Below are 25868 nucleotides of genomic sequence, written 5' to 3' on the forward strand. Positions count from 1 at the left end.
AGCTTTCCCTTGCCTCAGTTCAGGCCAAAGTAAAAATGTCCCTCTTTCCAAGGAGAGGAGGAAAAATAAAAAACTCATCACCCTTCCCTGCAGTTTTCAGAAGGGCCATCAGCTTGGAATGCAGGTCTGCCAGTCAGTTCTTTTGTGTGGGTCATTTACCCCTTCCCCTCCCTCCTTCAAATCTTTGTTTTACAGGGAGTAGGGTAAACAAAATTTCTGCTTTTTCTTTTTTTTTTTTTTTCAGAACAAGTAAACCTATGACAGTTTGTTGTTGTGAATCCCAGACTAATCAAGGATTAACACAGGAAGAGATGTTGCTCAAATCTTTCCTTACACTTCCATGGCAGAAGCTGCTGGTCCCTGGGAAGGCTGCCTGGGATTTCTGTCTGTGTTCTAATACTTAAAGCAACAGCATTTAGTCCCACACCACACTTTATATTTCAGATCAACAATTTAATGACATCTTAACATTGTTTTTACAATCTGAACGAGAGTGCATATGTTATTCCTTATGAAGTGAAATCTTTTTAAACGGAAGTAATTCCATTCAATTTTAGAAGTATCAGAACTGTTTTAACATACTGAAATAGTAGCTACTGAAGACAAAACAGTCTAAAAGGAAAGGTCTAAGAACATTTAAAATGCAGGAAAAACAAGATGACTTCAGGTGAAAGTGCACACATTTAACAGCTTCAGTATTTCTTTCACAAAGTATCTTCTGTGAATTATGTATTAAGAAAAAGAGTAAATTTAAAAGAACAGAATTAAACTTCTTTAAAATCAGTATTTCTAATGCCAGAAACAGCTCGGAAACAACTTTCTATCTAGTTATACTTATTTCAAAATTTAAAATTGGCTAATTTGTGTCCTGATGTTTTATAGCACAGAGGAGGAAAAGGTGGGAAAGGCCCTGCAGGTGGATGTAGCTCTGGATCTGTGAAGTTTATGTGTGTAATGGAAATGAATGTAGTATTCAACACACTGAGTATGACAGAAAAATGCACCAAAGGACTAACTCTGAAAGAATAACAACACTGTTATTAGTGCCACTGTTACTGGCACTGATAAATAATGCCAGGGCACTGGTCATTTCTGCATTTTAAGCAAAGAACTTTGCAACTTCTTTAATTTTTCTTCTCCTGTCCACCTTGGAAACCGCAGCCCATCCTGTCTCGTGCATCCTCCTCATGGCTTTGAGTTTCAGAGCAGAGCCGGGAGATTTCACACTGGAGAGAGTCGGCGTCTAACAAGGGAAATAAAGCCACCATTATTTCTGGAAAGAATTTGATTAACTGTTTGGTTTAATCTGAAGACAAGCTAATGTACCTTTTTTGGTGCTGTGGAATGTAATTGTGAAGCTTGAGGATAATCTTGGTACAACTTCTTAAACATTTTCTCTTCCGAGACCATGCTCTGAAATTAAAAAGAAAAAAGCTATTTAGTTACAGTATACTAAAAAATACTTTTCCCTTCCCCCCAGGAATATTAAAGTATGAACAAAAAAAAGTTGAGATGTTACTATGAAGCCTGAACAGTTTAATAACAGGCATGTGAATTATGTACATACAAATACAGTTCCAGAAAGAACCAAGTAAATAAAAACATACACAGAAGTAAGGTCTGTGATCTGGAAGCCCCCAGGCTTTCTCTCCCCCCTCAGGGGTGTGCCCAGAGAAGTGCTCAGGGCAGGTCTGGGCTCTGACTCTCACCAGGAGGTCGCTGTGCTCGGAGCTGTCCGAGTGAGCATCCAGATGGAGAAGCACTTTCTGCTTCTTCCTCGTGCTCTGCTCGGGAGGCAGATTTGTGCTTCTCTCCCCCTGCAGGGTATGGACTGGAGGAGTCTTCATCACATAGGTCTGGGAAAGAAAATGGTTACATTCTTAGTTCTGTTTTGGGGGTAAGTATAGAATCTAACCCCAACCTCACAACCCAGTTTGTGCTCCGAGCTGTCCAAGAAGACACCTGGGAGATGCTGTGGAATTATCATCTTTCCAGCCAAAATGTGAAGCAAAGGCCCAAACAAAAGGGGGTGGGGAGGGAAAATCTCCTCTTTTGGTTGCTGAGCAAGGAGAATGAGCAGGAAGCTGTGGAAGAACTGAGTTTTCTGGCACATGGTATCTAAGTGCTTCCTGTTTATCTGCAGAAATGCAGGTTGTTTGGAACTGTAGCCACCAGCTGTGGACTACAACAAACACCTGAGGAAATGGAAACCAACAAAACTGCAGGAAAGTTCTGTCAGAGAGACCCTGACGTTGATAGCAAGATTGTTTTTACTTAAAATAGTCTTTTCACCACAGGTTAAACTTCTGAGAAACATTGCAATGGTCCACTGCAATCCTTTTCTAGAAAGGGTAATGGAGAAATGGCAGTGAATCTGTTATTACAATATAAACATCACCAGGGGTCTTCTGACAGGGGAAGAGCATAAGTTCTGCAGGGGAGGAGCATAAGTCAGGAATCATTTGATACTTTGACAATTTTTACATCTATACAAGATTTTTTCTATTCCATGGAAAAAAAGTGCTGTCACAAAAACACACTTTTAAGACTAAGTAAGAGAATTCCAGAGATATTATTAAATTCACAGTCTCTCTTGGATAGGAATTGTTACTGATAAATGATAACTGAGCAAGAAAAATGACACATGTTGGGAGCCCTTCCACAAACTGCTCTCTGATGTCAGTGTGGAATGGTACCACTCTTTTAAACCCCTGCTTATCCCATCAAAAAAATAAATAACCATCTACAGAGAAGAAAGAAGTACAGTCAAAAATGCCACAAGAACAATTCACTGTCAGGAGTCACAAAGCTTCCAAGCTGGACTGCCCAAGGGGCTTTTGCCAGACACTGAAGGAGACATTTCTTCTTTTCCATGTATTGACTCCCCTAGGGATATCATTTAGAGACTTCTTACTTCTTACATTAATAGAGTCACTGTTCTAAATGTGGTTTAGGATTCTCAGGAAAGTAAGTTTGTATTTTCTAAAATTACAGAAGGTTGAAGTTAAAAGCAGCTTAATGTCTTTTGGTGAGTGTACATGAATTGTCATGGAATTTCAATGAGGTTCCATGTGCATAAACATCACCAAACTGTTTGGTTTAATCTGAAGACAAGCTAATGTACCTTTTTTGGTGCTGTGGAATGTAATTGTGAAGCTTGAGGATAATCTTGGTACAACTTCTTAAACATTTTCTCTTCCGAGACCATGCTCTGAAATTAAAAAGAAAAAAGCTATTTAGTTACAGTATACTAAAAAATACTTTTCCCTTCCCCCCAGGAATATTAAAGTATGAACAAAAAAAAGTTGAGATGTTACTATGAAGCCTGAACAGTTTAATAACAGGCATGTGAATTATGTACATACAAATACAGTTCCAGAAAGAACCAAGTAAATAAAAATATACACAGAAGTAAGGTCTGTGATCTGGAAGCCCCCAGGCTTTCTCTCCCCCCTCAGGGGTGTGCCCAGAGAAGTGCTCAGGGCAGGTCTGGGCTCTGACTCTCACCAGGAGGTCGCTGTGCTCGGAGCTGTCCGAGTGAGTGTCCAGATGAAGAAGCACTTTCTGCTTCTTCCTCGTGCTCTGCTCGGGAGGCAGATTTGTGCTTCTCTCCCCCTGCAGGGTATGGACTGGAGGAGTCTTCATCACATAGGTCTGGGAAAGAAAATGGTTACATTCTTAGTTCTGTTTTGGGGGTAAGTATAGAATCTAACCCCAACCTCACAACCCAGTTTGTGCTCCGAGCTGTCCAAGAAGACACCTGGGAGATGCTGTGGAATTATCATCTTTCCAGCCAAAATGTGAAGCAAAGGCCCAAACAAAAGGGGGTGGGGAGGGAAAATCTCCTCTTTTGGTTGCTGAGCAAGGAGAATGAGCAGGAAGCTGTGGAAGAACTGAGTTTTCTGGCACATGGTATCTAAGTGCTTCCTGTTTATCTGCAGAAATGCAGGTTGTTTGGAACTGTAGCCACCACCTGTGGACTACAACAAACACCTGAGGAAAAAGAAACCAACAAAACTGCAGGAAAGTTCTGTCAGAGAGACCCTGACGTTGATAGCAAGATTGTTTTTACTTAAAATAGTCTTTCCATAAGAAGGAGACTTTTTATTTTTTACATCAGTAGATTCACTGTCCAAATCTCAAGGGGGTATCTGAGTCTCAGGAAAATAAGTTTGTATTTTCTAAAATTAAAAAAGGTTTAAGCTAAAAGCATTTCAATGTCTTTTGTTGAGTGTACATAAAGTATCATAGAACTTCAGTTAGATTCCATATGTATAAATATGACCAAATTCTAAAATAATTTCTTTGGTTAAAGTTACCTTGTGCTCCATTTCAGTTTCAGGAACCCTGTTTTGGGAGTGTTTTTTCACAAGATTCTCCTGAAAAGAGTTACAGGATAGGAAGTAAATATTTTATTTGAATTCAGTTGCTAAAAATCTTCTTGGTGTAATTACAGAACGCAGTCCACTATCATACACTGTTACACAGTTCATATAAACATATGGCCAGATTTAGTACAACTGCAGCATTCAAAAGTCATTTTTCTATTCACAGTTTCATTTCTTATACAGTTTCTCCCAGTGCATAAGCCCAGGCCAAACCTGTCACCCACACTGCTAAATTAAAAGGTGAATTAAAAAAATTCACCTTTTCCTCGATTTCTTCTTTCAGTTGTTCCTTCAGGGATGACAGTTCGCTTTTCAAACGTGACAGCTCACTTTCCTATAAACAGGGAGAAAAAGGGCAGGGAAAAAAGAAAACAGGACAAAATGAGACAGTAATTAATAGGGATATTTGTTAGAAACAAAGGAAAAATCCATTTGTTTTGCAACCCTATAGTGGAAGCTCTGTTTTAGCTTGTTTTAAAAAGAGCTGAAGTACTATAAGAACCAGGTACTTGACCAGAAGTGTTCAGGCAAGAACTTAAAACCCTTGGGAGAACAGGGGTTAGAGGGGATGGAATCCAACTACTTGATACTAAAGGTTCTTAGACAGTGAGGGCAGAACGTGGTACACTCTCTGGAAAAGCAGACAGAAACCAACTGCTACTCCAATTTATTTTTAGGAACGTTTGGGTTTTTTAAAGCACATAAGATCTCTAAGAAAATAAAAGCAAGCAGAAATTAGTGATCTTTACTGTTCAGTCCCACTAAAGCAGACACTTAACCCTCTCCAAGTATTAAATAGGAAAAGTAAAATATGGTATTTATGGTTATATTACACTTGGATGACATCAGCCCCTCCATTGCATTATTTAGTGTTGAAAAGTACTCCTTACCAGTGATCTTTCTGATGACAACTGCTCTTGCTGCTTAATTTTATATAGTTTTAACTCCGCATCTTTTTCTTCAACCATTTTGTCATATTCATGCTGTTTTAAAAAGAACAAACAAAACATTGGATTAAATGTTACAATTACAGATCTACCCAGTCTGCAAACATCAGTCCTTTTCTCAAACCAGACTCTTCTGAAGATTCAGGGAGCACCAGGAACAAACACTGGTGCTTCTGCAGAAACCGTGGAACAGAAAATGCCCCAGCAGAATTATTTTGGGGGCTGACAGAGAATGCTTAATTTCTGTGCAGCAGCACATGTCCCAGCACATAAGCCATGCTATTTTTATAAATGGTATCTGCTAAATAGATTCCAAAAGGGAGGAATAAAAATGTACATTAAAATATGTCACATTAAACTGCTGAAGGTCACCAAGGAATCTCCTCGAGAAAGAGGCCAGACTGACACTGAAGGACACTGCATTAGGGTGGTACCAAAGGAAGCCTAGAGAAAAAAAAATCCTAGAAATTTAGATAAATGGCATTTTTCTGCCCAGAGGCATGTTTTCAAAATCTGAAGATGAATTTATTTTTAGATGGTGAAAAGCCAAGCATGTGTTCAACTTCATTTTCCTAGATTCAGGTCTTTTTTATGAAGCTGCACTTTCTAATTCATAATATGCTGATTTTGAAAGGTTCTTATGTATCATGGTATCACACAGGACAAATCATAGCAATCAATACAATCTCTTACCTTGTGTTTTTCCATTAGTGCCACCATTTCTTTTATCTTGTGCTGGCATCGGATATCAGTTTCTCTCTGTATCATTATTGCTTCATCATAAAGCAACTTCAACTTTTCTACCTGATAGTAACAAATTTCATTTAATTCATGAACAATTAACAACAATATGTATTTTTTAAAAATCTTAGTTTCATTTCTTCTTCCCCCTGTGGGTGCAAAGTATGTATAGTCTCATTTAGGCTTCATTTGCTTTTAAGAACCTTTTCAAATCCTACACTTTTTATGCATATTATTAAAACGGGCAAATAAACATAGATTAAAAGTACATCCATGGTAGGTAAGTGTCACCTCGAACCACAAGGCCATCTCAAGCACTCTGCCCTAACTTCTCCTGCATTACCATTGAAAAAGTGTGGGCAGAAAAACAATAATATGGGAGAAGTTACAATCTAATTTGGCTCTGCTGTAGTTACACCGAGAATAGAATTTCTTTGAACAATATCTTGATAAAGAGAATTTTTAACTGGGTTCCTATTTTTAAAGACATACACAAATACTTCAACTTAAGCATCTAATGTGCTAAAGCTTTGCTCTCAGGCAAACACAAGAAGTTCCAGGTATGCTGACGTGACTGAAACGTAAGAGCAAGGACTGGCCAATAAAGCTTCTTAAAACCATCATACATCCAAAAAAATTTCAAACTGCAGTAAAAATTAACATCTCTCACCTCTTCATGAAGTTTATTTTCATTTACTTTTTTTGTTTCAATGTCTTTTTGATAGCTGTCAACTGTTTCCTTATGTTGCTTGTTCATATTTTCCAGCTCTAACTGCAATTTATTCACCTTTTGGGAATGCAGAATTGTTGCTGTTATTTGTTCAGAAATTAATATGCTAATGATTTTTTTTTTACCTCTTATTTTTGAGCAGAAACACTCTGTTACCTTTCAGGTACATGATTGAACTGTTTCCTATTTGAAGTTCAGCTTTTTTTCATCCAGAATTAAACTCTGGCCTGAAGTGAGTTAGAAAATGCTCACAGAAACAATGGCAAGAGCCTAATGGGAAAGACAGTCCTAAGCAGTCACCCTAAATGCTGTGACTTCCTTGGAAAAAAAAGACAGATGGAGATTTTATTCCCTCCTATGTAGATCTGTTTCAGATTTTCCCAGTTGTATGGTGTGTTGTCCTCCCAACTGTGCATTTTGATTACAGTTTTTTCTTTTAAGTTTTTCGTAAGAGTCTCTTAAAAAAAGTCCACTTCTTTCTTGAAGTGTGGTACCCAAATAATGTATGTATTTCTTTTAATTGCTTTTCTATTTCAATGGGATTACTGAATACTCTTCAGTACACTATCAACCAAACAAAGAAAGGGACTGATCAGGAACATAATTCCTTGGGATGTGAAGTCCATCTCTTCTAAATGTCTTCTAGTCCAGTCAGAGCTCAATGAGTAAAAATTATGGGCCCATTCCTGCAAAATCTGTATCCCAGATCCATAGACTAGTTCAGAATGTATTTAAATAATATTATCATTAGTTATACTGGGACTTAAACCACTCACCTCATCTTCTACATGATGTTATTTAAACCTACCTTTCCTTCATAAATACTGGTTTTCTTGCTTTCTGCAGTAATTTTCTTTTTCAGCACCTTATTCTGTTGAAATAAAGCAAAACAAACACTGTACTTTAAAAAGTTTATAGAATTCTGTAATGCTTTAACTGCATCAAGCAGGTCAGAATCTTAAAAAATTCCAGCTTTCATCAAGCAAATAACTCTCTGTTGAGCAGTTCAGGTTCCGGTCAATTCTCAAAACCAAAAGAATGCTCCACTAATTCCTGGGATAAACCTGTTCCTTCAAGACCTTATGAAAGGCTCCTCCTGGGCAGCAACAGAGAATAACAAATAAGGGGCACAATGGGAATTAAAACTAAGATGCTGCTGACAGAAGGGGTGCAGATGTCATGACAAAAAATAAAAATGAAGTTATGACAAGTTGTGCTAATGCACAGTTCTTTTCTACTAGTGGTAACTGAGACAGGGCTTTACTACAAGTCCATAAATAATACCATATACTAAATGAAAAAAAGTAAATGTTTATTATAGATATCATTTCTGTAATTGCTATTTTCAAATGAAGGATAATTTAACAAATCAAATAATTTCAAAGGTGACTCCTTAATCTGCTCAGAGTTAGGATAAGAAAGGAAATTATCAATTACATAGGTGTTTCTGAAGATATCACAGCAGACAAAACCTGTTGAAAAGTAACAGTCACCACAAAATAGCATCTCTTATGTATTTGTGACTTTTAAAAATTGTACACACCTCCTGCTGCAACTCTTCAATGCATTTGGTTTTATTTTCCACCTGTTTCTTCAAATTATTCATCTAAAAGAGATATTTCAAACATTAATGAATAACTCCTAGCAATGCCTCCCTGTGTCAGAGATCACTGTCAACGTTCTCACACGTGCATTTGCCCCAGCCTGATTTACTGCAGCAAACTGGAACACGAGCTGCCGTGTTCCAGGGACGGGAGTTTCAGCCATAAAGTACTAGAAGATGTTAATTAATGGCAGTGAACCAGTTCCTCGGTGGTTGGAGAGTTTAAAGAGAAGAAAGAAGGGAAAAAAAAAAAGTAACTTCACAATTTAAAAAACAATCTTGTGTCAGGTTCCCTACAATCCATGAAAAGAATTAATTTTCCTAGTTACTTCCTACAATCTTCAACTGCTTTGCCTTTCTCAAAATTCCATTTTCAACAGTCTTAACCTGGAATCACAATTATAAATTTTTGAGTTTTACAATGAAATTCTGAAATCCATTCTAACGCTAAAAAAACAGGTGTGCTTTGAAACTAGAGTAAGGAAGTAAAAATATTGTAACCTCTTTAAGCTGAAACTCATATTATATATTGAAAGCTAATCAAGAGCCCATCCATCACTCAGTGGGGATATGGAAATAAAGGAAAGGAGGTTCCTGTTTGCCTGAAATCTAACAAGCTAATTTTAAGCCTTCAAGCAAAGAGTGAACATCCCAGTGAAGGTCCCTGTCTTTTAAAAGGAAAGGGCTCAGCATGTGCACACGTTGGCACAGCCCTGACAGCAGCACCCTCTGGCAGAGATCACACCCCGAGGCAGAGCCCTGCAGGAAACAACCCCACAAACATTTTACATTTCCATTCTGTCCTACAGGTTAGGCTGTATATTTTCACCACAAGGCACAGGATGCAGCATACATTTTCTTCTCTTTCATCCAGTTTACTTTCAATCTCTTCCCCTGTCTTTGCCATTTTCTCCTTCAAAGACTCCAGTTCATTTCTGAAGGCCAAATTAACAAGCATTAGTAAATATTTAAGATTTACTAAGAACCTCTTTACTGCTTAATCTTTACTAAGAAATCTAACTTCTTTTCAGTAAAGACATACTTTATTTTCTAGAAAGAGCTGCTAATATTGATGGGAATTTCATAAGCTGTCCAATGAAATGTTCTTACAATGAAGCAAAGTGCCTGGTAAGTTAATGTGAGACCTGTCCATAGGTTTTGTAAGGCATGGAAAGGTGTTCCCCTTACCTAAGGAAAATATATCCTAAGCTGTAATATCATAATGCAGCTGTGAAACATGGAAGGCTGCCTGGAACTGCTGGTACAGAGATTACTGCAAAGACTGACATTTAACCAGCTTCACCTTTTCACATTTAATTCATAACCTTGAACCTTTATTTTCATTTCCTTCCCACCTAAAATGTCTAATGCAAAACAGGACAGCTCCTTCTATGTAATACAAAGCTATGGTAAAAATTGTTCCTGTAGCAATAGGTATCTCTAATTTGAGAAAATTTCTACAATGGCCAACACAGTTTTTGTTTAGCTATATAATCTAAAAAGAACATTAATCAGGAATCACAGAAAGCAGCATATGAACACAACACTCAGACTAACTATGATGGAATTGAGTCTAATTCCTTTAATAATATCAGATATTAAGATTTGGTTTTACTTGCCTTAGCTGGCCATTTGCCTCTTCCAGGTTTTCAACTAACTGCTTTGTATTCTCTTCTTTTTTCTTGCTATCCTAAATAAAGACCCGTGTAAATTCAAGGTGACATCTTAAAAAATGTAAAGGCATCCAAAGCACATTGACCTGCCTTATTCCCAAGGGTAACTGTGCTTCCTTTGTATTTCAGACACAAAAACCAGTTCAGGTACTCTACAGAACCATGGCATGTTGCAGTTTACTATCTGATTTGTACTTTAAATTGAGTATTGTCATCTAAAAGCAGCTGGAAGTCTACAACTTGCCTTGTGACTTTCTTGCAGTTTCTTGAGTTCTGCAGCCACATCACTTTTCTCTTGTGCTATTTGTTCCTTCTCTAGTGAAAGCTTATTGATACACACAGTCAGTTGTTCATTCTTTAACCTAATGTAAAACAAATGGTCAGGAGAAATAAGAACGTGCATTTTGAAATTTCCTTTCAAGTTAAATTTATCCATTATCAAGTGTTACTTCAGGCTGGAAAAAGTCCAGGCCTTTATCTACAAATTTAAGGTTTGCAGCAAAGTCACAGTGATGCAAAAAGGCAACAGAAGAAGGAAAGAAAACAAGTCAACTTTTATATAAATATAATGGTAGTTGAAGATGATGTAGTTCAAAGCAGGATTAACAACGAATTTAGAAAGTTTCTCTTCATTTTAATACAACTGGGTCACAGATATGGAACAACTCCATACATACAAATAGAGAAAATATAATTCATAAATACAAGTATATAATGAATGTCACACTGTGTTGTTCAAAATTTTCATTAGAAAACAATCATAGATCATTCATTGTGTAATAAAGTAACTTCTATGTAACACAAAACCAATTCTGAATATTATATTTTCAAAGATGGTCATACGTCTCTTGTTCAAGGTCCGTTTGCAGAGTCAAAAGCTGGTTCAAATAATCTTGTTCCTTTTCAGCTGTACTAGTCAGTTGTGCTTTCAAATCGTGGATTTCTTTCTGCAAAAAGAGGAGTTTTGAGTTTCCACATCTAAACTCCAACTCGTGAAAGTCACCAGCCATGACCTGAGAGCCCAGAGCTTTCAGATGGACCCAACAACATCCAGGCCAGAGATTATCCTGCCCACATCCTCCCATGGAAGGGGTGAGACAGTGAACTCTGACATGAGTGCTGGACATGTCCCCCACTGTGAGTCTAATTAACTAGTCTGCAAAAATTAGTTTTCTTGGACATCATTGTAAAGAAAGACATTCACTTCAGACATCATAAGCTTTTACATTTACCTAAACAAAAAAGACTAAAACCAAATCACAGAATTCCAGTACCATGTGACAGAACAGAAGGGCAACTGTGTGTCCTCCTCCTTAATACAGACACCGTGGGGATGCAGGAGCAAGGGAGCACGGGCTCCTCTAGGGCAGAGGAGCTCCTGCTGCCACTGTCACCAGCAGAGCAGCTCAGGGTGCAGCCTGCTCTGACTCCATGCCCTTTCTTATGTTCACTGTGTAACTTAACTATTTATAAAAATGTGTTATTATTGCCCTTTTATCAGACCTCTCTCATTTGGAGAACATTTTTTGTTTCTTCTTCTCTCTCCTGCAAACTTTCTACAGTGGCCTCAAGATGCTCCTTCTTCAGTAAAAGTCCTTCCATTTTCTCCTGTTTTAGAACATTAGTGAGACTCAGTTCAGAAAATTCAATGCAGATTTTAAGGAATAAACAGACATGGTAAAATGCACACCTGGTTTCACACTATCCTACTTTAGCTGATACAGTTTCTTGTTAGACTTGTGAATATCAAATCATAATGAAAATAAAACTCTATTAAGAAGGTACTTCATATATCTTAGAGTTCTGGGACAGAACATGGGCCTGTGTCACAGTGCAGGAGGGTTCACTGACACCACAGCTAATTACCTCCCTACAAGTAAGGAAAAAAAAGGGAAATCTTTATGTCCAGAGGGAGTGGCATTTAAATAGGTGTGAAGGAAGAAGGAAATGACTGGAAACCTTAACAAGGAAAACCAAAACAAAGCACAACAGGACAAGAAAAACAGTGGAAAGAATCAAGTCCTTCAAAGAAAACACTGAAACTGTGTGTTTACCAGAAACATCAAGGCAAAATAAACAGTGTTTATATATGGCACTTAACATACTTATAAAGTAAGAGAAATTTCAGATGAAAAGTAAATGCCATGAGACTAATAAAATGAACACTTACCAGTGTTCCTGACAGTTCTTCAAGTTGCATTTCTTTGTCACATTTTAGTTTAGTCATCTCTTCTACAGCACATGTAATGTAAAATTAATGGAACAGAAATAATTTTTCATATTTAGTAGGCAATATAAAACAATTTTCCCTTTGCAATACCTGATTTTTGAAACTTGTTTGATTAAGTTCAGAAACTGTAAAGCTAACTTCTGACTTAATCTAAATGTAGACTTGAAAATACGATTAAGAAAGACACTAGCAAATATATATCTGAAGAGAAACTAATAATTTATCTTTTATAAAATTCAGAGCCTGTTATGTCTTCCACAGTTACGTCTTCAAATGAACCGTGGACTGTAAGAACGGAGTCATCTCCAAGTATTGATGCATCTGAATTGTTCCAGAAAAAGAATCTGAACTGCTGAAGGTACTGACATGGACATGCTGAGAAAGGAAATCAGTTATTACTAACTTCAAAATGTTTTCTGTGTGCACACTGGTATTTTACAATGGACACTGAGGTCACGTTGGGTCTGGACTTCTCCCAGGTCACATCTCGCCCGTTCCAGACAAGCATCACCAGTTCACTTTGGAACACTCTTCAGATGCCCTCAGTGTACCCAGGGACATCAAATTCTATTTCTCATTTGTCACATGAGGACTAGAGACATGTGCTGCACAGCAGCAAAAGTGCTGAAGACAGACCTCTTACTCTGGGGGCTAAGGAGCACCTACCTAGAAACCACAGCACATCAAAGCAGCATTTAAAGACAACCACTGTGTCATTCCATACCCAACTGGTCTGCAGAGACCTTAACAGGAGTGTTTTGTCTCTGCTACGAGCCACAGAAGTCATTCCTGGAACCTGCTGCTCAGCAGTGTAACACCTCCCCAACAGTTCTGCAGTGCCACCAGCCTTGGCTGGAAACCAAACTGATTCCAGGAGAGCCCTGCATGGATGGTCTCACGACTGGAGGTCGGCCCAGCACTGTGGTTTGGCTGCTGCCAGTTACAATGACCATCAAAGAAAAGGGAAGCAGATGAGTGAAAATAAATTGAAGCATTCCTGACAGGTACAGGTACTGTAAAACCATTTCTCCAAGCAACAGAGACAGTCCATTTCCAGAAAACAGCAGAAAACATTTTCTGCCTTTCTACAAGTCTTACCCAGTTCAGCAGATTTATTTCTGAGCTCCAAGGTAAGCAGCTTGGACTCGTCTTCACATTTCTCTAATCTAAGAAAATGGTAATTAAAAAAACCCCAGTATATATACAAAACACTTCATTCAAAACTTAAAGGACAATAAGACCAGGTCTTACCACAAGCACTTTAAGAACATTTGCCTTTCAACAGGCAGATGGTATATCTGCCTGCAACACATATCAAATTGCACTTTTACAACTTCAGAACAACAGACACAAAAGTAAGCAAATATTTACACACAGAAATCTGTATTTCTTAAAGAGAATTATGAGGGGGGGGGGGAATGTATTTTTTTTATAAACCAGTATCAACCAGCACAATCAGAAAAAGATTACATTAAATTCTCTGCATTTAGACCACTGTGACAAAAAACCTCTGAATTTCAGCTTCACGTCCAATTGTTCTTGATTTTGTCATAAACTGCAACCTGTAAGACCATTCTTTGAACTTAAAACTTTTTAATTTACCTATTTTGCTCTTTTTGCAGCAAGCTTTTCAAATTGGCAATAGAAGTCTCAAACTCTGCTGTCAGGGTTGCATGCAAAGCCTTAGTTTTTTTACATTCTTCCTCCTGTGCTTCTTTTTCTTCAGTGACCTGAATTAATGTTTTCACTGTAGTCTGGAATTCGTTTTCTAAGCTCTTTTGAGTAACCTTCAAAAAATTATATCATTTCTAAATATGTTTTGCAACAAAGAGCTACAGTTGTTTCATGTCTAAAGTATCAGTAATTATTTATGCAATTACTCATCTAACCTATTTATGCTGGAAAACCATAAGCAAGTTGTACCTCTGCCTTTTCCAATGAAGTTCTGGCCTCCTCCAGCTCTGCCCTCAAATGTTCTTGATTGACCTGGGATTCCTTTAACATTTCTCCTTCAATGCAAAAAGATGTATGGTTATTATTTAAGAAAAATAGGGTAGTTACTAAAAAATGCTGCTAAAAATGTAAAATGGTCATAGAATTTAACAAAGACCAAAGGTACTGGCATCATATACTACAAATATTTTGAATATAAATGGCTTAAAAATATTGAAAATCAAGTTCTGAAAAATAAGTTTCCTCCTCAATGGCACCTGTCTGACTGTAAATATGCAAAACTCAAGCAATGTATTCTCCCCTTGCAATCTTCAGAAGCCCTCACTGTTGACTCGCCCTAAAAACAACCCTGCCAGTTCTGATCCCACCTCAGCAGTGTCTGTTCCAAACAAAACCGAGGCCTGCAAGGCCCCAAAATTCTGTTGCTGACTAGTAACAGAGTGAAATTATCATGAGCCTGTTTCCTATGCTTCTATAAACAACTACATTTTAACACAGCAGAGAGGACTCTTACTTTTTTCTTCTATTAAGTCAGCAATCTTATTTTGTGATTCCTGCAGCTGAGCCTTGATGTCTCTTATTACATCATCTTTTTCATCACTCTGTATGATAAGAGCTGAAATCTAGCAAAATTAAAACAATATCACAATGAAGTCTAGAGAAAGGACAGATTCCCATTTTCATTTGTGCCCCGTGGAGGATGAGCAGACATTCTGCTGGGATTCGAGTCAGAGAAGGTGGTTGGGCTGAGCCAAATATTGATCAAGCCAGGAATGAAAAAGTTCTCCAGTTCAAAATCAGAACATGAATTCTAACAAACTAAAGATACTGAACATCACTTAATTTAGCAGAATATGACTTAAATGCAGCTCCAGCTGTTATTTTTGTCTTTTTTACCAATGCCCAGAAACTCCTTGGCCCTTGCATTGCCCCTTCATTCACAAATAAAGCTGTATGCATTAGATTGTAAAACTCAGCAAACCTGCTCTTCCTTCTGACTGACTTCCAGTTTGCAATCTCTTTCGAGCTTCTCCATTTTTTCTGCTTCTTCTTTTACTTTTGAGATACAGTAATATCCATAGTTAACATTCTAGCTGAAAGATACTCCAAGTTCAATACAATTTTCCAGTTTAAGATTGCTTGTAATTGTACAATTCGTTTCCTAACAAGCAATTGTTGACATAATGCTTGATTTTATAATTAGACAAAACACCTTTTTTGCCAGTTTTGCACAGAATTAGTCCATTATTCCATGTTTGTTACAAGAAACTAACAGAAATGCCCATGTAAAGATTAAACAGGCACACAGTAGCCTATATAAGGCAAGTATTTAATAAAGTTCCTGTAGCTGCACACTAGGGCATTATCATTTAAATACATCAACTATATAAAATAAGTGGTGATCTCCAGACTGTAGTCACAGAGAAACCTTAGACTTTGAGCGACTATTTGAAAAATAAAGTTCCAAATTTGGCCCAGGGGAACAATAAAAGGGCCCAGGCAGTGAACAGCAGGCAGCATGAATAAAAGAGGGTCCCAATGTCCCAGAGTCACCTGCTCACCATTTGAGCACTTCACATCTGTCTGCCTTGACACTGCAGGTGCAATAAAAGCTATGAAGTACAAAACTGTTGTGCCTGAAGAATAAACACAACAAAGAGAATTCTCACATTTGAAACTCATTTCCAGTCTGTCATTCTCTGCTTGCCCACGAAGCTCTTCAAACGCCACTGTCATCCTCTAAAAAACAAAGTTCAGTATTTGAAGTTCAGTATTGGAAACCCTGGAAGTTCTCCAGAGGCAGTTTCCAACCTTGGCCATCCTGAGAAACTCTCAGGTGAAACAGAACTCAGGTGAAACAGAGCACAAAAAGGAGACAGAAGTTCTGGAGGTCACCTCACACTGCACACAGACCACACAGATCACAGGGATTTACCTCCCACACGCTGCTGCACTTCATCCACTCAATGTGCTTTATAAATACAAAAATCATTTTTGAAAAAAACTGAAAGTCTGACTTCCTGCATCACACATGACATGATCCACACAGATGATGGACACAAATAGTATCCCAACAAAAGCACATAACTCAGCTCAACATACCCCTGGAACTCCCATTCCAGCCTTTTAACAAGCCACATCACTTACTTCTATGTTGCTGTGAAGTTCCTCGTACAGTTGTCTTGTTTCTTCTCTTTCCTGTTCATCTATCAAAGCAAGAATGTACAGTAGTTTTTCTTTTGAAAAGAATGCCAGCTGTCCAAGCCATTATGCTTAATCAGCATAATGAATTAAAAGAGGAATTATCTTTTCTTATTAAGAAACAGTAATTATGAATCAGAGTGCCAAAAGTTATGTAATCTAGGGAAAATGTATATTCCACTGAAACACCAAGGAAGCTCAGTTTTTAAATTTCCTTCTCAATATCACTTTTTCTGTGAAAAGTGTACTTCTGGATCAATTTATATAACTATATCAATTCTTATACTATTAGTGTTGTTGAATATTAATGTATCAAAAAATGTTAGTGTTTGATAAACTCTAATACAGAGTTTAGCATCTTCCCATCAGCAGAGATACCTACGACCACAGAACTGTCATTAGAGACTTGTAACAACACTCCATGTCCATATTTTCTTTTTTTCCTTCATTTTTGTAATTGCTACTATTGTTCCCTAAGAAAACAATCATAGAAGAGAACAGTAGGAAACACAGCTATCAAAGCAGAACAGTGTATCTATACACGTGTGTTTCTAGAATTAAAGCTAAAAAGAAACAGACACTTCTCAAGTACCTGGGTTCAAGTTAGGAAAAGTTTAACCATTATAATATCAATTCTGAACTGCATATAAAACAAAATCCCCCGTCAAGAACATATTTTAAACCCTCGAGAACTTAAACTTCATTAAGTTCTCCAGCTGTCCTGGCTTGGTCAGTTCAGTGAGAAGAATGCTGGTTACTCCTTGTGCCTTGGGGTTGGGATCTCTTTTCCCCACCAATGTGTAACTGCTCCCAGCAGGAAATGCCAGCTCTGGAAATTTGTTGGAGTGCTGGGAAGAGCCCCAACAGGCATGAAGTGCCACCTCATATGTCTTCATATATTCAAGGTGTCTGGATGGGACTGAAACCCTTCAATGGGCAGCCCAGACTTCAGGAGACCTGCACTGCTCTGGAGGGACTGCCAGCTGATCAGGGTCTGACCCTGCCTCAAACCAAAGATCTCCCAGGCTTGGAAACTGTAAGGGACTGTAAACAATGATACTGGCTTCAGAAAACCTCTGGAGTTAACATTACAAAGCACACGTGTCAGATATGGCTTCACTTCTAATTTTGTGAGCTACTGAAAATTCACTTCTCATTTTAAGAGCCACATCCAGTTCATCTGAACTGCAGAACAGATCTGGAACAGCATGAGAACTTTACTCTGTTGGTGAATTTAGAGCAAGCTAGAAATACATTTACTTTTATAAATCAAAATTAAAAAAGCATTTACATTTGCTGGTCTTCTCTGTGAAGTGAGTGCAGGTTTCCTTGAGCAGATTGCAGAGATGCCTTGAAGCAGTGTTTCTAAAACAGGGAAAAATACCATAATATGTTGTCACAAGAGTGCAGTGCTTTGTGTACCCAAGGAGTACCAAAGTAAATAACCTTTACAATTTAACAGCTCTATGTAACTGCCCACCCCAGCACAGTTCTCAGCATGAAAACTAATTATTTTCACCCCCCCAAAAATTTGTCTCTATTACTTACTCTTTCAAGAGATCTTTCTTTTCACATAGTTCATCTTCCAGTTTTAAATGGAGTTTTTCATTTTCAAACTAATTCCATAGGGAACAAATACAAAAAGACATTGTTACTGAAAAATATACCAGAAATACACTGTGACTTCTCAAAAAAAGTAATTTTGTGGTCAGAAGACAGAAGTTTTATCTAGTATCACATGCTGAGTCATCTTTTGCATTAAAGACATAATAACAAACACTAATTTGAGAGCAACTGAAACACAGGTATGTTCTTCATACACACATTCACACAGGACAGGTGCACACCCCTTCTCAGAACAACTGTTTTCTTAAGGCACAAATCAAACTGCAACATTCTTCAATACTGAACTGTATGAATAATATTGTCATACTAAATCAGGAAGCACTTTCTCTTAACTCTATTCAATGTATATTGTACAATACTGGCCTGCAGTTCCTGAATGGTTTTATGCTGTGCTTCAATAATATTTCTATTTTCTTGCAGTTTTCTTTCTTTCTGAGTTAGTTCTGATTCCACAGTCAGTTTCCACTGCTTGATCTTCTCAGCCTCCTTGTAGAGTTTTGAGTACAATTCATTCATTGTTTCTATGTTCTATTAAAACAGGTTCCACAGTTTAATCTCAAATGCTATTTAATTAATAATGTTGCAGATAACATATTTATCTCTTAGAAGGGAGTATTTTTTTCCACAGTTGGTGACACAAGCTTATACACGATCAGGAGCCAAAGTTTAAATCTTTGTGCATCCACTGTGGCTGTAACAACAGACATTACAGAGAAAGTAGGAGACACAAACACAGGCAACTTGGATAATCTACTTCATTTTCCAAAGGATACTCTGATTTCAATCCTTCTGCCTTTCAACAGACCATTCAGAACCACTTCCACAAAGATATCTAAGTGGATTAAAACCCCCAGACTTCCTAGACACTTGAAAAAAAAAAAAACCAAACCAAAAATAACAAACTTGGAATCACTTTAATTTTTAAAGGTTTGTCTCCAGGTTTGTTCACTAAATCACAAATATCTCCTCTAACTGATTCACTTTTAAATAGGAGACAGAACATGATTATTCCCTTCTGACTATTTCCTTTAGTCCTAAATTATCTACTGAATAATGCTTTAGGCACTGTTTGGGAACAAATTAAGAGGCCCCAAGAAGTTAGATATGCAGAGTTGATACTTAGCTGACCTCTTCATCTACTTCAGAGCAAAGTTTTACTTGCTGTGACATTGTAGCTGAAACATGAAAAGATTTTTATCAATGTATTTCTAAAAAAAGTATCAGTAAAACTGTATTTAACAGCATTACAGCTATGAGACTGCTAAGACTACTCATGAATATTAAAACATTAAAAAAATAAAAGAATATGCAAGGTAAATGTTTATTTTAGTCTTACCTGAATCAGCGACTTCACCACGGTTCAGGGTACGGAATGGCAACTTAAAATCATCACCTGGGCATTTGTTAAAACCCTGCACAAATTTAAAAATGAGCTTCTTATGGGTAGGTTTGTGAAGAAGGATTATAAAATCCAGAAAAAAAAAGTACAGCTAATGTGAAAATAGAATTTTTCATTAAGAAAGGAACTGACTACAATTTTCAAAGCCCAAGACATTGGTAATGCCTTTGGAACTCGCTTGCTTCTTACTTCACAGTGGTTTATCAAACTGTTGGTCTTCTGTAGTTTGCTTTATAGACTGAGGTCAAAGGAGGAGCTTTTGATGTAGAGCACTCAGCAGTTCTTGCCTGTCTGTGCACAGGTGCATGGTAAAGGACTCAGGAAGCAAAATTATTTCTTTGAAGGCCAATAGTTGATATTTATTTTTTGCTTTACTTCCAAGGGCAGCTCTAAACCACATGTGATTATGTTTTAGCACGAAAATGTCCTTTTACAAGGTTTTTAGTAACTGAAGTTCGCCTTGTAAATAGCGAAACTCACCTCCTGTTAGAATATCCCGTTTGAATCTAAACAGATTTCAAAAGGAGCCTCGACATGAAAAAATAACTTGTTGAATTCACACAATTCAGTGTGGTAACAGAACATTTTCATTGCACGCTTGATCCGGTGAGAGCAAAACATCAAAGCCACTGTGAGCATCTGAGTGGGGCACTGCTCACTCACTGTGCTGAATTACATCAAACGTGGATTTATCATCAGCGATGTACAGCTACAATTCAGAGCAGATGCTAGAGAAGGTGACTCCCTTCAGTTTTGACAGAAACAACAGCTAAAGGCTTTGAAATTGAAACTGAAGATGTTTTCCCCCAGCACCAATCTTAGCATACATATAGTATATGAGTTTAGCGCACAGACTTTCTCGCACGTGTGTGTGTGTGCTTCAATTCAGGGCTCTTCTGGGGGACTCCCCGGACAGAGCACTGTCCCCGTGTCCCCGGGGAGGGGCCCCTGCGCTCTCCCACCGCCCCCTCCTCAGCCGCGGCCTCCAGAGCAGCACAAACCCGAGGCGGGGCCGACGGGCCCTGTCCCTGACGCAGCCCCGCGGCCCGAGCGCTCACCTGGGTTCTGACCGCAGACGGCTGCCCAGCGCTCAGACGCGGCGGCACGAACAATTTAAACGGGTTTTCTTTTTCCATGGCCTCGGAGAAAAAGCGGGGGGCGGGCGAGTCTGCGGCCCCCTCCTGGGGCCGCTGAGGGGAAAAGGGCGAAAAGGGCCGGAAGCGACGAGGCGGCGGCGGCCCCTCAGCGCGCGCGAGCGCGGCGGGGGACGCCGCCTATGCGGCGGCTGCGGCCGAGGAGCTGCGCCGCTCGGGGAGGGGCCCGGTGACGGCCCCCCGGAAGCTGCTCCGGCCCGGGGTGAGAGGCCCGGGACAGCCCCCGGGAGCTGCTCCCGCTCGGGTGAGGGGCCCGGACGGCCCAAAGGAAGCTGCTCCGCTTCCGGGTGAGGGGCCCGGGATGGCCGGAGCTGCTCCCGGCCCGGGCATGAGGGCCCTGGCCGGGAAATGGCCACCGGGAGCTGGCTCCGCCGGGTGAGGGGTGCCTGGCCGGGAATGGCCCCGGGAGCTGCTCCGCTCCGGTGCAGGGTCCCAGAACGGCCCTGGGAGCTGCTCCGCCGGGGTGAGGGGCCCGGCCCGGCCGGGGCCCGGCGGTGACTGCGGGCGGGGGCCCTCGGGCAGCGCCGGCCTGGTCGCGGCCTAGCAGAAGGTCTCTGGGATCGGCGCCCGCGGCGGCCCGCGGCGGGCCGAAACGCCGGCGTGGTCGCCGGCCCGGGGGGCAAAGCGGGGCTTTCGCCGTCGGGGGAAGCCGCATGAGGTCGGGCGGGAACGGGGGGTCGACGGGGAAAGGGGGAAGGTGTCCCACCTGTGCAGGGAATAGATGGGGGAACCATTCTTATCTGTGACACCGCCCGGACCACCTTGGAGGTGGAAGGTGAGTTCTGGGGCCGAGAGGTCAGTTGCGGAACGAGGGTCCGGCGGGGAAAGGGGGTAGGTCCACCTGTAATGGAGAGTAAACAAGGGAGACCAAGTAATCCATTGTCAATGTGGTCCACCCCCCATGGACCAAGCGGAGGTGGAGGAGAGTCCGGCAGCGGGTAAGAGGTCGGTGGGGAACGGGAAGGTCCGGCGGGAGGCGGGGGGGACACTGCACGAGAATAAAGAGGCGACACCAATTATCCTGTGACACCCCCCGGAGACCCCTGGACCCCCTGGGAGTCACCTCCACCTCTGAGGGGCTGCGGGGGTCGCTGTGGGGCGGGAGAGGCTTCAGCCTGGGGCTCTGCGAGGGTCGGGGGCAGCCCGAGCAGAAGATGGCTTGGCCCCTTCTTGAGGCGGTGGGAGCCACTTGGGGGGAAAAGGGGGCTCAGGGCGGGCCCATCAGAGGAAAGCTTTTGGTTTAGGCTGTTTTAACAGATAACTGTACTAAAATGTTCTTTCCTACGATACAGAAAAAATAAATTTTAATTAAAAGCAAGTGTCTGCAGCAGAAATTTGGGATCAGGCATTCGACTTATGGGCAGGATAAGTATTCAAATTGAATCAGCTGAGGTCCCAGGTAGCAACCTCAGACCCCTCCGAGGCAGGTACCCACGGCGATTTTTCTCTTCTGAAGGAAAAGGTCTTATCTGGGATCCAGCTGGAGCCTTCTCAAGCATTGCCTGGAGTCTTGATCCCTGATTTGGGGACCTGGAATCACAGAATCAATTAGGTTGGAAAAGACCTCTGAGATCATCATCAGTTGACCAAACACCACCATGTCAACTGGACCAGGGCACTGAGTGCCATGCCCAGTGTTTCCTTAAACACTTCCAGGGACGGTGACTCCACAACCCGGGTGGGGCCTCAGACTCTCCCCTGGAAGCTGCCCGAGATGATATTTTGCTTTCATGGTAAATTGTATCCTACTGAATGCACCTGAGACTCATCCCAGGCATCTCCTGGAGTCTTTTCATTCCTCAAGGGAGCTGAGATCCCAGGGAGCAGCTCCAGACTCTTCCAAGGGTACCAAAGTCACCTGAGATGATTTTTCTTTTTTCTTGTGCATCCTGAGTCTTTCAGGATCTACCTGAGACGACTCCTAGGATTCTCCTGGAGTCTTTTGATCTCTGATTTTGGGACCTGAGTTGCTCACCGTGGGCCCAGAATCTTCCAAGGAAGGTTTCCAATATGGTTTTTTTCCTTTGGAGGTAAATTTTTGCTCTGGAGTCCACTTTAGACTCCTCTCAGGTGCGTCCTGGAGTCTTCACATCTCCTCAAGGAAGATGAATTCCCTGAAAGCACCCCCAGATTCTTCCAGGGAAGCTTCCCAACATGTTTTTGCTTGTTTGGAATTAGCTGTCTATTCTGTGATGCACTTGAAACTCCTCCTGATGTCTCTCAGAGTTGTTTTGTCTGTTGATTTAGACAATTGATATCCTGGGTAGAAGCTCCAAGTCAAGTTCCTGAGATGATTTTTCTGTTTTTTTCCAGCTGGACCCTTCTCAAACATTGCCTGGAGTCTTTGTCTCTGATTTGGGGACCCGAAATCCCAGGTAGCAACCCCCTGCTCCAGGGGATGATTTTTTGCTTTCTGTAGTTCCTGGATCTTCCAGGATCTATCTGAGACTCCTCTCAGGCTTCTCCTGGAGTCTTTAGCTCTGATTTCAGTATCTGAAATCCTGTGTATCAGCTCCAGACTCCTCCAGGGTAGTTACCCAAGATGTTTTTTCTTCATTGGCAGATCCTGCATCTTTAAGATCTACCTGAGACTCCTCCCAGGCATCCTCCAGAGTCCTTATCTCTGATTTTGGATCTGAATTCCAGGATATCAGCCTGAGACTCCTCCAAGGCAGGTAGCTGAAATGTTTTTTCTCTTTTTGTGGAACCTGAATCTTCCAGGATCTACCCAAGACTCTTCTGGGCATCTCCTGCAGTCTTTTCACTTCTCCTCAAAGGAGTTGAGATCCCAGGTAGCAGCCCCAGACTTGCAGGAATGGTTCCTGGTGCTCCTGGAGCTCCGTGTGCTGGAGGGCCATGACAGCCTGTCCCCATGGAGGGACCAGGCCTGGCCCTGGCTGCCCTGAAGCTTTGTTGCCTAAAATCGGCCTCTAAAAGAAACCCCCAAGGCTCAATTTGTGAGTTTTAGAGGCAGGCATTCTTTATTAGGACGTGCTGCATGATCACAGCACGTTGGGTGCCCTGGGAGTCAGTTCTCCCAAGTGCACACAGAGGTCTCTTCACTACAGCTTATATGTCAGCATTAAATGATTGTTCATTTTTTGTTCCCTGCATTCCTGTTACGTATTCATGACATGTCCCAACACATATTAGCATATATGCATATCCTTATAAGGTCTTGGAGGGACTTCATCGGGGGTCTTCGGTGGTCTTCTGTGTCTCGACCTGCAGTGTTTTGAGTGACTGCCTTATGAATTTCTTTAGGACAATGCTCCTGGTTGTACATCAGCCTGGCACTGCCTGCTCAGCTGCTTCAACTCCCTTCATTGTTTCCTCACCTTGCTTGGCTGATTTCTTTAAATTGAGATGTAGCAATTTTCCATGGTACATTCTGCTGGAAAAACTGTTAGTACTTGCTACATCTCCAAACTCAGATATCAGCTGCTGCTGGGGCAGCTGCGGATGGGAGGAGGAGGGGTGGGATGGAGGCGGCTGCCTCGGCACAGCGCTGCTGCTTCCTGAGCGAGGTGCTCTGCTCTGCTCTGCTGGACTGGGCACCCGGGGGGCTCCTGAGACACCTCACGGACAGGGTGGGGCCCAAAGGCTCACAATGTCCCCTCGGTTCCAGAAGGCCCTGCAGTGTCACAGTGGCCCCTGGGCACCCGCAGGCCCCACATCACACAGCCCTGGCAGTTGCCATGGAAATGCCAATGCCCAGAACTGGCTGGAACTGACCCAAGCGGCCCCTTCCAGCACAGCTGCTCATGGCGGGTCCCTTTTGGCTGCTCTGGGGCACCTTTTGCCCATCAGGGAGTGTGTGGGGATCCCCCTCCACAGCCCGGACAGCAGAACAGCGACACCTCCCTGGTGCTGACACCACCCAGAAGCTGAGGGAATGTTTGGTTCTGGTCCTGGGAGCTCTCTGGCTCCTCCAGGTGTGCCAGGGCTCCTGTGGGATGTAGGTGGTCACTCTGTGGGCCAGTGCAGCTCCGTCCCTATGAAGGTGAACAGTGTCACATCCCTCAGACCAGGGACAGTGGACATTGTTGCACTAGTTGGCAGAAAGCCGTGGGAAGGGTAAGCAGGAGAAGGAGACACGGAAGAAGATACAAGACTGCAAGAAGGACCTTGGTTGCTAAGGACTGTAGTTATTTGTATCTGCTAAAGCATATGCTGAATTATGTAGTTTGAGAGAGTAAGCATGAGTAGAAAATTACCAGTTCTGCTTGAATTACCTATTGTTCTGCCATATAAGTATATACATTATTAAATAAAGGTCTTTGTTTTGCACCGGAACGGAGTCCATGCCCTTGATCGCTACACATCCCTGCCCTTCCCAGCCCTGTCCTCAGAGCCCAAGTGGCACCTGGTGCCAGCTCTTGTCACACCTGGATCCCCTCACCCAGGTAACCTGTGCATGGGGACCAGTGGTGACCCCTTGGCCGTACTGGGGTGATCACCAACCGGGACAGACACCGTGGGTCATTTGATGTGGTTCCTCTGAAGGACCCCAGTGGTAGCAGCTTTCCCACCAGGCTCTCCAAGCTCTTTGCTCTGGGCAAAGCCAGATGCTGTGATGTCCCACCCTGAAGGGGAAGGGAGCACCCAAGAACTGTAGATGCTCATGGTCGAAAGGAAGAAGTCAGAGCGTCTGCAAAAACTCACAATGTTTTATTAGCAAATCACACACTTGGCCATGGAAGTTGGTGTGGGAGTGCCTGACCTACTGTATACACACATGGCAGTGAGTTTTGGGGTAGGAAGAAAGGGAAGAGAAAAAGTGTCACAACCCATCAGTAAGGGCATGATGTTCATTGTAAATTCTCGTCAGGCTGAACAAAGACACAAGACACATGTCAGTGTTTGAAATAACATAACTTATGTAATTTTTAATAGCTTTAATTAACCTTTTGATTACTTGCTTTAATTAGTCATAAATGCTGTGTTAGGCCTTAAGTCTTTTTTAGCCAGTGTATAGGAAAATTGTCAGAAGCTACTTTGATGACAAGATAGCTTGGGAAAACTACTAAAACTCTAAGTTTTGTTAAACTAATGTGGTGGTTTGGGCTAGGCCTTCCTTGGTGACTAGTTTGTAACCAAGGAAGGGTCCAGATTTACCCAGTATTCCCTACGATTTTTACGTAAGCCAGATTATAAGAAGAAAGGAGGAGAGGCCTTCGCTCTTTCCTTCCGGCGGCTTGGAGGTGCAGGTTCCCTGCTGT

At 41.3% G+C, this 25868-nt stretch overlaps 1 protein-coding gene across 1 annotated transcript; it reads right to left on the reverse strand.

Moving 5' to 3' along the window:
• Positions 1–1021: 1021 nt before the first annotated feature.
• Positions 1022–20701, reverse strand: SYCP1 (synaptonemal complex protein 1). Its single transcript, XM_018070899.3, has 31 exons — positions 20551–20701; positions 19430–19505; positions 19222–19268; positions 18457–18621; positions 18016–18083; positions 17759–17832; positions 16414–16472; positions 15936–16005; positions 15248–15321; positions 14780–14888; positions 14236–14321; positions 13915–14099; positions 13411–13478; positions 12253–12314; positions 11586–11690; positions 10926–11029; positions 10327–10444; positions 10029–10099; positions 9263–9344; positions 8350–8412; positions 7615–7677; positions 6747–6863; positions 6029–6139; positions 5279–5371; positions 4648–4722; positions 4320–4379; positions 3508–3654; positions 3125–3211; positions 1710–1856; positions 1327–1413; positions 1022–1243 (listed from the first exon to the last, which is right to left on the reverse strand). Exons 1-31 carry the CDS (start codon positions 20626–20628, stop codon positions 1100–1102), a joined length of 2895 nt encoding a protein of 964 aa, XP_017926388.2. The 5' UTR covers positions 20629–20701; the 3' UTR covers positions 1022–1099.
• Between the last annotated feature and the right edge of the window lie 5167 nt (positions 20702–25868).

This window comes from Manacus vitellinus, unplaced genomic scaffold (assembly GCF_001715985.3).
Source record: "Manacus vitellinus isolate BGI_N305 unplaced genomic scaffold, ASM171598v3 scaffold_155_pilon, whole genome shotgun sequence".
NCBI lineage: Eukaryota > Metazoa > Chordata > Aves > Passeriformes > Pipridae > Manacus > Manacus vitellinus.

What these genes read in the sequence shown, in the direction of transcription:
- SYCP1 (XM_018070899.3), bottom strand. Translation starts at nt 20,628, where the DNA reads ATGGAAAAAGAAAACCCGTTTAAATTGTTCGTGCCGCCGCGTCTGAGC. An exon ending in AACTGCAAGAAAGTCACAAG is followed by an intron (nt 10,100 to 10,326) that starts GCAAGTTGTAGA and finishes GTCTTTATTTAG; the next exon opens with GATAGCAAGAAAAAAGAAGA. An exon ending in AAAATAAACTTCATGAAGAG is followed by an intron (nt 6,140 to 6,746) that starts GTGAGAGATGTT and finishes TGTTACTATCAG; the next exon opens with GTAGAAAAGTTGAAGTTGCT.